We start from the raw sequence: 14,252 nt of genomic DNA, 5'->3' as shown, positions 1-14,252 counted from the left end.
CCTGCTGTGGAGACAGTGAGCACACCACGGCTTTATTACCGCGGAGCTGAGAAAGAAGGCTGTGTATCCAGTGCCAACCACCTTGAATGGGATAGAAGTGATAAGCAAATGAAATGGAATAAACTTGAATACACAAAGCCAAGAAGCATTTTCTGATCCGCGCTCTTCCTCAAAGGAGCCTACTGAAATTGGAAGAAAAAGAAAAAAGTCGTTCCGGCGGCGTACGTAATCTGATGGAGGGGAGGTTGTCCGTACCAGGATCTGGAGGCATTCTTCTTGGATTCCGAGCAGCTTGGATGGGCCGCAGATAAGCCTCCACACTGAGCCAAGCCCCGGAACCTTCTAAGACTCATCCCCAACCTCTGGCTATAGAAACTCAAAATCACTCTTTATGTCTATTCACCGGAAATATCTCCCTGGCTCTCCAAATACCCCCCTCCCCCATTAAGTCTTGTGAAATCAGCAGAACCATCTGCTTTGGGCACGGAAATGATATTACAAAAAGTAATACACAAAGGTCATTATTTCAGGAGGACAAAGGGGGAAAGCGAAGCTTTTAATAAAGGCTTTTGGAACCACGTCCCCCCTCCCACCCCGTCCTCGCTGGTGGAGGGCCTCTCCCTTCCTCCTTGCCCTGACTGCAAATGCAGCTTCCTCAGCGGCTTTGACATGCACGTTACGCAGCGAGAGTCGTCTAATACATATTCCTCTCCCGCAGCCACCGGCCGGCCGCCTCACCCTGGAGCTGGGATTGTCGGAGGGTTCTGAGCTCATTTTAAAGCTTTGTCTTCGCAGCCAAAGTAAAGTGAAAAATTGTAGTAATTGCCCACATGATCCAGTGAGAGGGAAAGACAGAGGCTTGTGCTGAAAAAGATGGCTTTGAAGGACAGGTCTAAATATCTCCACCAGCTCAGCTGTCCAGAGAGGTGGGAATATGCGTGACGACTTGTCTCCTCCCCCGACAGTAGAATTCACACTGAGTGCCTCCCTGGAAAGGATGTCAAGTGTCCAGCCTCCCCAGGACAAGACCAACCCAGAGCCTCCTCCTGAGCAAAAGACACATGCCTTCCTCAGACCTGGAAATGTCACACAGGAGAAACTCCAGGGACCTCAGGCCGCAGTTAAATACTGCCATTCAGAGTCCTCTAATCCGGCTGAGCAGAAATTTCCAGATTTAAATTGTGCTCACCCAGGCATGATGAACGGCCCCAGACAGTCTTGAGTTTGCTCCAGCTCCCTTCACTGGCGGTCAAGTCCTCATGTGACTCCACAGTCTACACCCTCACGATCTCAGGACTCAGCATGGTAGCCAGTTGGGTGTCCACGGATAGAAAGGTAAATCGCCAAGCCCCACTAGTGTCCCCTTCCCCCAAATTAGCAGGTAATACATAACAACACCATCAAGCAGCACAAGACAAGGACAAAGAGGCTGGTGAGCGTCCTTGGAAAATTCTGGCCCGAAGTCATCAGGATCCGAGCTGAAGACTTTCCAGGTGTGAGAACTTCAGCAAGTGACTCAACTTCTCTGTGCCTCGGATTCCCCAGGTGTCGTAAGGCAGATAACAGTGAGAATAACAGATGATGTAATAATATATAACCGCCGGACAGTGTCTTGCTCACCGTCTCCAAAAAAAAAAGTAGAAAGGGGAGCACTTACTACTGATTCCACAAATGGTCACTAAGTGTATACGATGTGCAAGGCTACTTTTTTTGACCCTCAAAATCACTCTGAAAGCAGGGACTGGAGAGGGGTCTTTCTCCCAGGTGGTTCCGGCTTGTCCAAGATCACCTGCTAGGTAGCGGTGGGGCCAGCATGAAATGCTGACATCTTGGCCTCCTAGTCCAGTGCTGTCTCGTCTCTCCTCTCCTCTCCTCTCCTCTCCTCTCCTCTCCTCTCCTCTCCTCTCCTCTCCTCTCCTCTGCAGCTCCTCTGAGAGCTGGTGGGAGCCGGTCCAACTGGGCTCTGCTGAATAAAGATTTCTGTTGTTTCCATGGGGTTAGCGTGAGGTCAGGATCGCTTGCCCCACCACCCATGTGTCACCTCCCAGACCTAAGAAAAGATTGAGGGACACTCCTCACCCACTGCTTCACACTGCGGATAAATAAGATCCATGTATCTTGGTTCCATCTGTTTCTCTCAAAGTCCCTGAGGAAGACTGCAAGCGGGACGGGCTACGAGGGATGTCCCTGAGGGGCCCAGAAGCTGGCCCAGGCTGTTGGTTTTCACACCATATTTCGTGGAACCCTAGGTCCACAGGGGTGCTTTGGGGGCTGTTGGGAGTGGTGCAAGTGGGTAAGTAAGGGTACTCTGGGTCCCCTATTTAAGCAGACCAAGCCATCTCCTACCTGGTGTGTACCTCCAGGCATAATCGGACACCTGCTGTGTGCAGAGCCCCAGATCAGGTGGCAGGTGAGTGCCAGGAAAATGGAGGTGACAGCTCTTGTCCCCTGAGACTTTGGAGAGGCATGGACAGACACCCCAAAGGCAGGAGAAGGGGTCACAAATATGAATCAATGCAGCCAGTCTGGTCCTTGGGCTACGCTATCTTGGGTCATATTCATATGCTCGATTTCCCCCAATCAGACTATCATTTTCCAGGGGACAAGAAACACCTCTCACCCTGCAAACATTTCTTCAGCACTTACCATATATGTCAGACATGAGAAAGGCTTACAGTCTCACGGAAGAGAGACCAGCAATTCCAGGAAGAGGTCATTAATTTTCCTTGGGTAGTGGGGCCCAGGGAAGGTGTTAGTAAGGAGGTGAAATTTAAACTGCATCTTGCAAGAATAGCAACTTTGGGTATACCTCGTTGACTCTCCTGAGGGGTCCAGGACAGCCATCAAGGATGCCAACGACACGAACTTCGGGGAGGGATGAATAAAAGGCACGCGGGACATCCAGGTGCTGGTCTCTGAGGACCTCCTGGAGGGAAGAGTTTGGAACCGGGTTTTGAAGGAGAAAGAGCCTGGATCGGCTCCGAGGAGAAGGGAGTGTGTCCAGTTTGGGATCATGCCAGCAGCAAAGGCAATTAAGTGAAGCCAGCAGGGCTTGAGGCAGAAGCTGGCAATAGAGGGAGGTGAGGGAAAGCCAGTTAAGCTCGTGTACAGGGAAAGGCAAAAAGAAATAAAGGTATTCAAGGGGAAGCTAGAAGAAAGAGGGAAATGGCTGGGGGCTGGAGGTTTGAATCCGATCCAACTGGGGTGCTCCTGGACTCAAGGTAATAGACCATCAGAAATGTAATCATGGAGGGGATCCCTCTCTTCAATCACGACCTCATCACCCCTCTGCAAAACAGGGATCCTGCGTTCTTCCCAAATGACCTCTGGCTGACACCTCTCTTTCCCCTCGACCCCAAAGTCTGGGTCCCCTGGAGGAGCTGGTGGGGGTAGGAGACACCCGGGTGGGGGAGGGAAGTGGCCGGAGGTGGGGGGGGGGTGCTGGCTTGGCCTGCGGTGTCTGTCAGCTGTGACCCACATCTGGGGCTTCTGGACATCTGACTTGGACACCCCCACTTCCAAATTGCGCCTACACAATCCATCGCCAGGTAAAGGCACAGATATGTACACCGGGGGAAGGGGGGCCATCACCCGCACACTCACACTCCACAAATGCAAGAGTCCCCAGGGCCATCTAAGGGGAAGGCTGGGTGTCCCGGGTTGAGTAAGCGAGGTGGCTGGCAACGCGGTTTCCCTTCCGTCCTCCCGGGGAACCCGTGCCTCGGCTTCCTTCGCTCTAATAATGTGAATGAACCCTGGGAGAGGAGGCGAGAGCGCGTGCGAGCGCGGAGAGGGGAGAGGAGTGGGGGAAGAGAAAATCCGGGCCTGGGGGGGAGGGGGCGGAGGGGGCGGAGAGGGGCAGAGAGGGGAGGCAAACCCGGGCGGGGGGGCCGAGGCGCGAGGGGCGGCGCCGAGAGGAGCGGGGCGCGGGCCCGGAGCGCGGCGGCGGCGGCGGGCGGCGGGCGGCGGGCGGCGGGCGGAGGCGCGGAGGGCGCGGGGCGGAGGCGCGGGCCGAGCCGGGAGGGCGGGCCGAGAGGGAGGAGCCCCCGGCCTCCGCCGCCAGCCCGCCCGGCGGCCCGCGCAGCCCTCACTCGCCGCCGCGCCTCGGAGTTTGAGCCCCGGCGGGGGCCCGAGCGCAGGCACGCCCGGGGCGCGGGGTCGGAGCACGCAGCGCGGCGCCGCCCCCCGGCCCTCGGCCCCCCCCACCCCAGCCCGGGCGCCCCCGGAGCGGCGCGCGGAGGGAGGAGGGCGGGCGGGCGCGGCGGGCCGGGCCGGCGGGCGGCGGACTATGAGGCGCCCACCATGGTGCGATGCGACCGCGGGCTGCAGATGCTGCTGACCACGGCCGGAGCCTTCGCCGCCTTCTCGCTCATGGCCATCGCCATCGGCACCGACTACTGGCTCTACTCCAGCGCGCACATCTGCAACGGCACCAACCTGACCATGGACGACGGGCCCGCGCCCCGCCGCGCCCGCGGCGACCTCACCCACTCGGGGCTGTGGCGGGTGTGCTGCATCGAAGGTACGTCCGGCCCGGGCACCCACCCACCCCCCAACACACAGACACACACGCACACACACACGCGCGCACGCACACCCTGCCCGGGGTGCCGGCCGGGAAGGGGGTGGGCGCGGCACTGGCTCCGCGCGACACACAAAGGAGCCGGAGCGAACGGGCGGGTCCCCTCGCGGCCAGCTGTGCACCAGCTCGGGGTCCCTTCAACCGACCCCACAAACTCTCCTCGCACACGCACACCCCCTCGCACGCAGGCACAATGAAACACGCCGAAACTCACACGCGCGCGCGTGCGGCCCGAGACCGGAGCGATCCCGAGGGGCCGCGCCGGAGCCCCCGGGGGAGGTGGAGGATGGCGTGGGGGCGGGAGGAGGCTGGGGTTGGGGGGAGCCGACCGGAGAGGAGGGGAGGAGGAGGGGGAGGGGTTGCTTGGCAACCGGTGTCTGTGCGATTGCTATGGGAACTGGCCATCCTGGGGCGGGGCCGGCCGGGGGCGGGGAGCGCCGGGGCCGCTCCACGCTAGCTCCAGGCCCGGGCCGAGAGGTAGGGGTGGAGGCTGGGCTCCGAGCGGCTCGGGGCGAACCGGGTCGCCGGATCTTGACGCCGCCGAGACCCTGCTCCTCCGCCTACTCTTCTACGGGGCCCCGACCCGCTCCTCCCTGCTCGGTGGGGAGGGGAGGGGTGCGTCACCGAGGCCCCCCGCCCCCCCCCCCCCCGACTAGGGGAGCAAGCCCTCGGCCCTGGTCCCTCGGCAGGGAGGCTGCGGGAGACCTCGGCCGGACACTGGCGGGTGCAGGGGCTACCCGAGGACCGAGAACTGCCTGGGAGGGGCGTGGCCACCCCGTCGGGGCAAGAGGGGCGGGGCGCTGCGCCCCTAGATGCGCGAGGAGGCGGAGTAGAAGGTGTTCGAAGGTTGGAATGCCTCTGGGGGCCGGGATTGGGTGTCCCGGGACTGTGGGGACCGCTCCCTCCGCGGGAGGGGGCCCGGACGCCTCCAATGGCGAAATGCGCCCGACTTCTGCGCCTCCCACCCGCCCCGCTGCGGGACTGGAACTAACAGGTGGCTGTGGAGGGGCGGTCTGGTCCCAGCCAGGTTGTGGACGGGTCTGCCGCTCGGGCTTGGCTTTCAGATCGGAGAAGGAGTGGGGGAAGTTGGCGGAGCGTTCCTTTCAGATATCCTTGGACAGAGTTTCCTCGTTCTTTCTCTGTAACCTTTTCCCGTGCGTTAACTCCGCCCCTCGGTTATTCGGGGAGTTCTCCCACACACCTAGGCTGCCTTACTGCAGCTACAGCCCCTGCGGATAGTTCAGCGGGGTTGGATCTTGGTGGAGGTTGGTAGGGGAGATGGCCCTTTTCCTGGCCGCGTTTGGAGTCAGCTAAAAAGAGGCTTTGTAAAGCTGGGTCGGCTCGGCGAGGTTGAACTTGCTCCCTTTCCTTCCCCCTAGGCTGCACGCACAGGAATCCTGCCCACCTCCGCCCCCCACATCCTCTCCCAAGCGAGGCTGCCTTGCCCTTTGCAATTGGAGTTTAATGCCAGGGCTAAGTGGTATCTTGGAGGAGCGGGCATGTGCAGTCAATAGTTTGCCAAACACAGGCACACAAAGGATCGGTGGGCCCACGATCACACCTTCCTCTTTTCTCTTGAAAAACATCATTTTGGGTGTGCAGTTGTTCAGATCACGAACACCTACTCTTCTCATCTGGAGAATGTACCCACGTCACTACCTGCCACGGCACCTGAATTAGACACAGAACAGGGGCTGCAGAGCCCCCACGTTCTACCCCACAGGCTCTGCGTGGCGCAGTGAGCCATGTCACTGTCACCACCCAGATGCGCACGTGGACCCCAGGCCTTCCAGTCTCCCGGCGGAGACTGGAACTAACTCACTCCTCCTCGGTGGCAAGCCCGGCCTCTGCAGAGTGGCTGGGATGCCTCCTTTATTAATTCCTCATCCTCATTAGGATTGATGCTTCACTTAGCATCTTGCCAGCTGCCTGGAGCGTTTGCACTCAGTGTTCATCAAGAGAGCCCCAAGCTGATCTGGGCAGCTGGCTCCGCTGGCAGAGGGAGGGTGGGGAATTGCCATCTGGGGGACTTCACCGTAAGAACTGACCTGCCTCTGTCCCCCCCCCCTCCCCCAGCTCAGGGGTTCTGAGGGCCAAACCAGGCCACATCCAAAGGCTAGAACACCCTGGGACCAACCCAGGGCTAGGAGAGCAGGTTCAGGATTCCTTGTTGTGGCTGGCTTTATCATGACAGTCCCTCGACCTGGGTGGAAGCCGCCAGCTTATCTCCTAAAAGCACAGTCACCTGACGTCTGCGATGCCTCCACCTGCCAGCCGGCCGGGGTCCAGGCAGCCCAGTAAGCCCAAGCCACTCCCCGGGGGTCTGGTCACCCCAGTGTTGGCTTTGTGTGTCAAATGCATGATTTCCACCTGTTCTCTAGCAAAGTACCCCAAAGCTGTACGTGGGGAAAACAATGCAAAGATCAAACCTCTGAGCTGAAACTGGAAATGTTGCAGCAGGCAGCCAGCAAAGCCCTGGTTGTGACCGTGGGACTCCGAAGCTCTTGCTGGCAACTCACAAACAGTGGATTCAGTTTCCCGGTCGTTTCCCATAAATGATGTTGCTGGGCCAGGAGAGCCCAGGCCTCTGTGTGTTTAAGGCGTCCGTGCAGTCTGACAGCCTCAGCAGGGCCGACCTCGCCCCAGCCTCTCTCTGCTCCCCCAGAGCCGGGTCTCACCCCTCCGCCCGTCTATCGGACAAGTCAAAATACTCGAGAGTGCCGAGCCTGTGCATGTTACCACATGGCACGTTCACAACAGCCCTGAGAGGGTGCTGTCTTCAGCCCCATCTGCAGCCGAGGGTACAGAGGCTCAGAGAGGGCAAGGCACTTACCCAGAGGTACCCAGGTAGGAGGCTGCTGGGCTAGATTTGAGCCTTTGTCTCACAACAAAGCTCTTCCCACCATGTCATCCTGCCCTTTCCCAAACAGCTTCTGGGTTGCCATTAAAAATAGAACCAAGTACTTGACTACCCAGTGGAGCCTAGCTCTGAGGTTGGGCTGCCAACAGCATGAAGGCATTCAGAAGAGAAAATGTACAAGTGATGCCCAAATTGTATAACATACTCTCCCTTCCTTTCCTTTCCTTTCCTTTCCGTTCCTTTCCTTTCCTTTCCTTTCCTTTCCTTTCCTTTCCTTTCCCTTCCCTTCTCTTCCCTTCCCTTCCCTTCCCTTCCCTTCCCTTCCCTTCCCTTCCTTTCCCTTCCCTCTTCTCCTCTCCCCTCCCCTTTCCTCCCCTCTTCCCCTCTCCTCTCCCCTTCCCTCCGTTTCTCTCCTCTTCTCTCTTGTCTATTTCTGTCTCTGTCTCTGTTTCTGTCTCTTTCTCTTCTTCCACCACATCCTGGACTAGCCCATCCTCGTCACAATCAGCCTCCTGCTCCCACCCTTCCCAAGACCCCACCTCATTCTTCCTCTGTGTCTTTGGCGACACTCAGCCCCAGGCTGGTGGACATAGGAAAGGAGTAATAAGTCTTTGCGGACTTTTCTGTCAAAAGTATCACCAAGCAGCATTTGTTCAAGCTCTCATGCGTGTTGCAATCAGGCAAGGTATAGAGTGGAAGCAAGAGTCATGGAGCACGTACTGTGTGCTGGGAATGAAAACCTCATGGAAACACGGGAGGGGAGGTGACTGGGCCCAGAGGGCAGCAGCGAATGTCAGCATGCCCAAGCCTCCGTGCCCCCTGTTAGCTCTGGGGTGTTCGCTGGGGCCGCTGGAGGCCAGGGTCCATGAGGGACCCAGACACTGCACTGCCATCAGGAGGACTCTGGGCCCAGAATAACTGGTCCTGGCAAAATTCAGCCTCAGCCCCGCCCCTCCCCTCCCCTCCCAAGCTCCCCAGAAGTGAAGCTGCCCCCCCACCCCAGACACGCACAGCTCTGTCAGAGCCTGAAGGTGGCAGCCTTGACACCAGGCTGACCCCCGTGCCTGCTTTGTGCCAGCTCTGTCCTGGGCACTGGCTGGGGAGAAGGTGCAGAGAGATTCTCGACCTTCTCCACCCTGAGGGCAAGAGTCCTATGTCCCGGTCATGTTCACCTCCCTCACCTGGGCAGCATCTCTCACACCAGTGTACCCAGACTGAATTCACAACAGGGCACACAGAGAAAAAGGAACCATGAGTACTGCGCCCTGGGGCCAGGGGAGAGATGGGACAGCCGTAGGGGACTACCCGGGGGCTCCTGCCTGCCGAGGCCCCGCCCAGTCCCCGCCCACTTGCCCAGCGGCCTGGGGGCGGGGCTTCCTCCTCCAGGGCCCTTGGAACCCTTTGAAGGCAGGTGCTGGCCTTAAACTCCCAACGTAGGACCCTTCAGAGAGCTTTTGATTCAAATAACACCCTTTCCACACCCACTGCGCTCCAGGCCCCAGCCTGGGAACTTTTCCTGTGTTTGCTTTCATTTTCTCTTGCGATAACTCACAGGCAGCCTGTCCAGTGAGGCCCAGACAAGTGAGAGCAGCCAGAACAGGCCTTCCCCAGCTAGTCCCCTCTCCCCAGGGCTCCCCTTTGCCCTCCGGTGTTGATAATAACAGCCATCCCTTAGGGCTGACCTTTGGGCAGGACTGCATTAGTTCCTGTAATGGTCAACGCTTCGAGGTGAATATTATCTGCCTTTCATAGATGGAGGTTATGAGGCTTAAGATGGTCACAGCTCTTGAGGATCACAGAATGTCTTCTGTCTGGATCACCTTGGAGGCCGGACTGATGAGCCTGGCTTTCCACCAACCAGAGGATGTCCTTTGTTTGAACCACACAGATTTGGGAAGGGGCAAGTAAGGGGCTGTCTTAGCTCAGGCTGCCAGAGCAAAATGCGATGAACCCAGTGACTTGAGCAACATTTATTTCTTACAGTTCTGGAGACTAGACGCCCAAGATCAAGGTGCCAGCCAGTTTGGTCCCCGGTGAGCGCCGGCTTCCAGGATTGCAGGTGGTCCCCTAGTTTACTCTGCCCTCCGGTCAGAGTGCTAGCTCTTGGGTCTCTCCTAATAAGGGTGCTAAATCCCATCATAAGGATCCCACCCTCAAGACCTCAGCTAAACCTAGTCACTCACCGCCAAAGCCCCACCTCCAAATCCCACAGGGGCAGGGGCAGGGGGCGGGGGGTGGGGGGTTAGAGCCTCAACATATGAATGTGGAGGGGAACATCAGCATTCCTGTCCCTGCTCCCTAACAGGTGCTCACTCTCTAGTCATACAGGCAGGAGTCCTGGCAGTCCTTCTCTTGTGTACCTTCCCTTAATGCTCTGCTTTGTTCTTTCACTGCTTCCTCTCTTCTTGTAAGAGAAAACCATATCCTTTTAACTAGATCCAGCTGACCTAGCGAGACGACTTTGGGGATCTTGGTGGTCTGATTCAGTGCCCTCACCACAGAGCCAGCTTCGGAGAACCCCCGTGTGAGGGGCTTCAGCAAGGCTCAGTAGGAAACCAGCAACGCTTTAAAATAAGTCTCCTGGGGCGCCTGGGTGGCTCCATTCATTGATGCATTCATTCATTCATCCATTCATTTATTCCTTTGTTCCACACGTGCTCACTGAACACCCGCTCCGTGTCAGATGTGTGAGGCTCTTGGTCACAGCCGCAGAGGGGATAGACTCAGTCTCTGCTCTCCTGGAGCCAGCATTCCCATGAAGCTGACACTTTCGGGTACTAGTGAGGGTTAGGACGGAAACAGAGTGAGGGTGTGCTGGGAGAGGCTGGGGAGGGCTGCGGTCAGTCAAGGGGACAGGAAAGAGCTGTTGGAGGACTGCAGGGAGACCTTCCAGGGAGAGGAAAAGGCAAGCTGAGGCCCTGAGGCAGGAGACGCTGGGCAAGGCTCCATCACCGTGTGAGGGTATGGGGGTGTGGGGGCTCAGGAGAGGCTTCGAGATCAGGACTAGGATCAGTGCTCTGGGGAGTTTCGGGGAGGACAGTAAAGTGATCTGATTTATGATTTTAGAAGATCCTCCAGCTGCACGTGGAAAGTGGAGATTCTGGAAGGCAGGGGAGGCCACCAGGAGACAGGTCTGGTCATGGTTGCGGAGAACCAGACTGGCGGCCTTGGGGCAAGTGGCGGCGGCAGAGGTGGGGACAAGTGGAGAGAATGATGGGGAGGAGGAGGTGAGGAATCCAGGATGCCGCCTGGATCTGGGGCCACGGCAGCTGCGGGACAGTGGTGCTGCGTCCGGAGGAAAGAGCAGGGTCGAGAAGGGAAACCGAGCATGTACCCCTAGGGGTTCCACATCTGGCACTGGCCAGCAGCATGCCCACCTCCAAGAGGCATGCTGGAAAGTACCAAGGAGAGTAACTCGGGAGGACCACCATCAGTCATCACAGCCCCGAGGGTTCGGGCTCGGGTTCATCATCAGCTACCCCTCACCACGGGGGCAGGGTTTCTCAACCTCAGTACCCCGACATTTTGGGCTGGATCGTTCTCTGTTGTGGGGGCCGTCCTGCGTGGTGCGGGATGTTTAACGACCTCTCTGGCTTCTGCCTACTAGAAGCACCCCCACCCCCTCCGCTCGCCACCAAGCTGTGACAACCACAAATACTTCCAGACGCTGCCGGATGTCCCCTGGGCATGTGTGGGGAGGGGGTGGGGAGGGGGAAGCAAAATCAACCCCCTGCAGAGAACCACTGCTCTAAGGGAAGCGTCATTTCGGAGGGGGGAAGGGAGAGACCCAGTTCCCGGCAGCCGGTAGGAGTTCCACCTGTTTCTCTTTTCTTCGAGAAAACAAATGTGGAGGGAGCCTAACCCTCCTGGTAGGGGGAGCTGGCCTCTGCCTACGTGATGCCCACTTCCCTTCTCTTCCTAAGATAAGTAGCTGCAGGTGACCCACCTTACCTTGCCTGTGACACCCCAGCATGTGTCCACACTGGGGATGGGAACTGCTCAGGTGCCCTGATCCTCGCACGCTGGAAGCAAAGACGCAAAGGAAACTCGAGGCGGGAGAGGCAAAGTGACTCACCCAAGGTCACACGGCTGGCTCGTTCGTTCGTAACAGCCCCCGGAGCAGGAGAGGGTGTGGGGGCGGCCTGGTTAGGGCTTCGTTGGCACAGCTCACCGGCTCCGTCACAGTTAACCCACAAACACACACTCCAATAAAGACGCCTGTGCACGGGCCAGATCCCCGGGAACAGCTTCACCAAGAGAACAGACTGGCCCTAACCCCAGGGCCAGGCCCAGGCCCCCCGCAATTCTTGTGTTTCACCCCCGTGGCGCTCCGGGAGGCGCTGCGAGAGAACATCTCTCCTGAGCTGCAAGTCAGGACATGATGCCAGATGAGAGACGTTCTTTTCCTCACGCATCAATTTCTCCGTATGAGAAACTTTTCAAAGCTGTGAAAACGACATCACGTGATTCTCCCCTGGTTAGTTCTTCTTCCTCCAACCAAAAAACAGAGCAAGGAAGAAAGGGACAAGATTAAAAAAAAAAAAGAAAAGAAAAGAAAAGAAAAAGCAAAGTAGGTGAGGCACTAGGACAGAAGTAGAAACAAGAGCAGGAAAATAAGGTGATGGTTGAGTCCGATTGAGCACACAAAGTGCCTGCTGCAAAGGCCGGCCGTGTTGCTGGACATGGGCCACACGCTTGTCTCTGAACTTCCTGGGGCCGGGACAGAGAGGAGAGCGTGACCAACTGTAAGGTGCCAGTGTGCACATAATAGAGGAAATCACTGCTGAAGGGAAGCCAGATCGTCTCTGTTACAGAGCCCTGGGAGAAATGTATTCGATGTGTCCTTCCTTCTATTGCATCCTAATAGACTCTGTTGAAAAGGCAGCGTGGGGTAGAGGCAGGAGGCCAGGTTTTGGGGAGAGAGGACTTGAGTTCAAATCCCAGCTTTCCCAGGTAGCTGTGCAGCTTTGGGCAGGTTACTTAACCTCTCTGAGTCGTTCATGTGTCCGGAAAATAAGATAATGAGACAGCAGATGTGAAAGTAGCCAGTGCACACGTACGGAGTAGGCGCTCCCCAAACACGATGCTCGTCAGGACAGCCCTGGGGAGACTCGGGGCCTGCCCCTGGCCTCTGTATTCCACCAGGTTCCCGAGTGTAGGCCAGGAGCCAGATGAATGTAGCTGCCAACCTCCAGTAGGGGGCTGTGAGGAGGCCTGAAGGTCATCCTTCACCTGGTAGCTATATCTCTCGCTGGATGCTAGCCATCCCTGCCCCTTTGCATTTCGAGGGCACCCCACAGTGTCAGGACAGGGCTGGGGTCCAGACGAGCCTCTGAGGGAAGCTCCAGGGTTTCTGCAAAGTAGACAGCACCTCCCCTGCATGACCCCGACTCAAAGACGGCAGACTGTGACTCCATACTTGGCCTCAAGTGGCCTTGGCATCAGGCCTCCTCCTGCCCTCCTGCTTCCCTGGGGCCGGGATGGGGCCTGGGAGCCGCCCTGCTGGGGTCCTGGGTCAAAAGAATCCTCTGATAGCTTCTGCTACCCTAAACATCAGGATCTCTCTGTCACCCCACTACTCTCCCCCACCCCCGACTTCTGTCCATCCTTCAAGCCAGCCTCCCCCAAGAAGCAAGCCCCAGCTCCCTCCTTGGGCTCTTTGAGCACGTATGCCTCCAGCCGCAGAGTTTGTGCGCCGGCTCGTAAAGCTTCGGATTTTATAACTTGTTTTTCAATGTTTGTTTATTTCTGAGAGAGAGAGGGTGCAAGCTGGGGAGGAGCAGAGAGAGAGAGAGAGAGAGGCAGAGGATCCTAAGCAGTCTCTGCACGGTCAGCGCAGAGCCTGATGCAGGGCTCGAACCCACGAACCGTGAGATCATGACCTGAGCCGAAGTCAAACGCCCACCAACTGAGCCACCCAGGCGCCCCAGGCTTTGGATTTTAACTGAAGCCGCCCTCCCCCCTCCCCCACCTCGAAGGATTGCCGACCTGAAGCGAGGCCTGTCACACAACATCCACCCTCCTGTGCCTCTCACCACGCAGAGCCTACAGAGGTAGAGGTACTCCAGAGTGCTCTCCAGTTGTCCCTCCTCCTCCCAGGCCACTGTCCCGTCTCTGAGAGTGTGGAGTGGGCGTCGGGCATCTCTTGACTCAAGCCCAGCTCAGAGCCTGGGAGAAAACCGATTAACTACAGCTGCTCGGCCTCCCTGGCTCACCTGCCATCGTTCTTGCTCTCTGTCACCTCCTCGCCCCCCGGGGAGAGACGCAGGGCTGGACGCCCATCCCAGCTCACCCTTCGGGCCCCCATTAGGCCACACGGAAGTGGCAGCATCGGACGGCCAGCCCGAAGTCGCACGGACCCGGGTTTGAGCCCAGGGTCTGCCACTTGTCAGACAACCTCTAAACTAGAGTTCCTTCATGGTAAGACAGGGGCGTGGGCATATTAGCCCCTGGGATCGTTGCAAAGATCGCATGGGAAATCTTCCCAAGGGTTATGTGCAGAATTACCTTCAAGGTGCCTGGCATCTTGTAGATATTCAAGGCGGGATGGCCTTCTCCCTATCCCCATGCGTCCCGGACTTTGGAGATGTTCCCAGAAGAAAAAAGTTTGCAGCCGATTTGAGCGAGGCCCCGGGTCCGCTCAGCGGCCCCCAGGGTCTGGGAGTAGGAGACGCTGGGCCTCCCCGGGGTTGTTCGGGCCAGTGGAGAGCACGGCGTGGTGCCATCATCTCGCAGAGGCAGAACCGCTCCGAGGGGCTGCTGTGAACCATGAAATCGGAACCGGGGGGATCTCGATTAGGAGTCGACATA

At 58.0% G+C, this 14,252-nt stretch overlaps 1 protein-coding gene across 1 annotated transcript in view; it reads left to right on the top strand.

Annotated features, from left to right (window-relative positions):
* Window positions 1-3,967: 3,967 nt before the first annotated feature.
* Window positions 3,968-14,252, top strand: part of CACNG4 (calcium voltage-gated channel auxiliary subunit gamma 4) — a 58,443-nt gene continuing 48,158 nt past the window's right edge. Inside the window, exon 1 of the mRNA XM_060645632.3 lies at window positions 3,968-4,522. Within this exon, the coding sequence (XP_060501615.1) occupies window positions 4,303-4,522 (220 nt within the window). The 5' untranslated portion in view covers window positions 3,968-4,302. The remainder of the gene's footprint in view (window positions 4,523-14,252) is intronic.

The sequence above is a fragment of the Panthera onca genome, chromosome E1 (genome assembly GCF_046562875.1).
Source record: "Panthera onca isolate mPanOnc1 chromosome E1, mPanOnc1 haplotype 2, whole genome shotgun sequence".
In the NCBI taxonomy this organism is placed as follows: Eukaryota; Metazoa; Chordata; class Mammalia; order Carnivora; family Felidae; genus Panthera; species Panthera onca.
The sequence above is the reverse complement of the archived record's forward strand: the minus strand, read 5'-3'. Positions and strand labels throughout refer to the sequence as shown.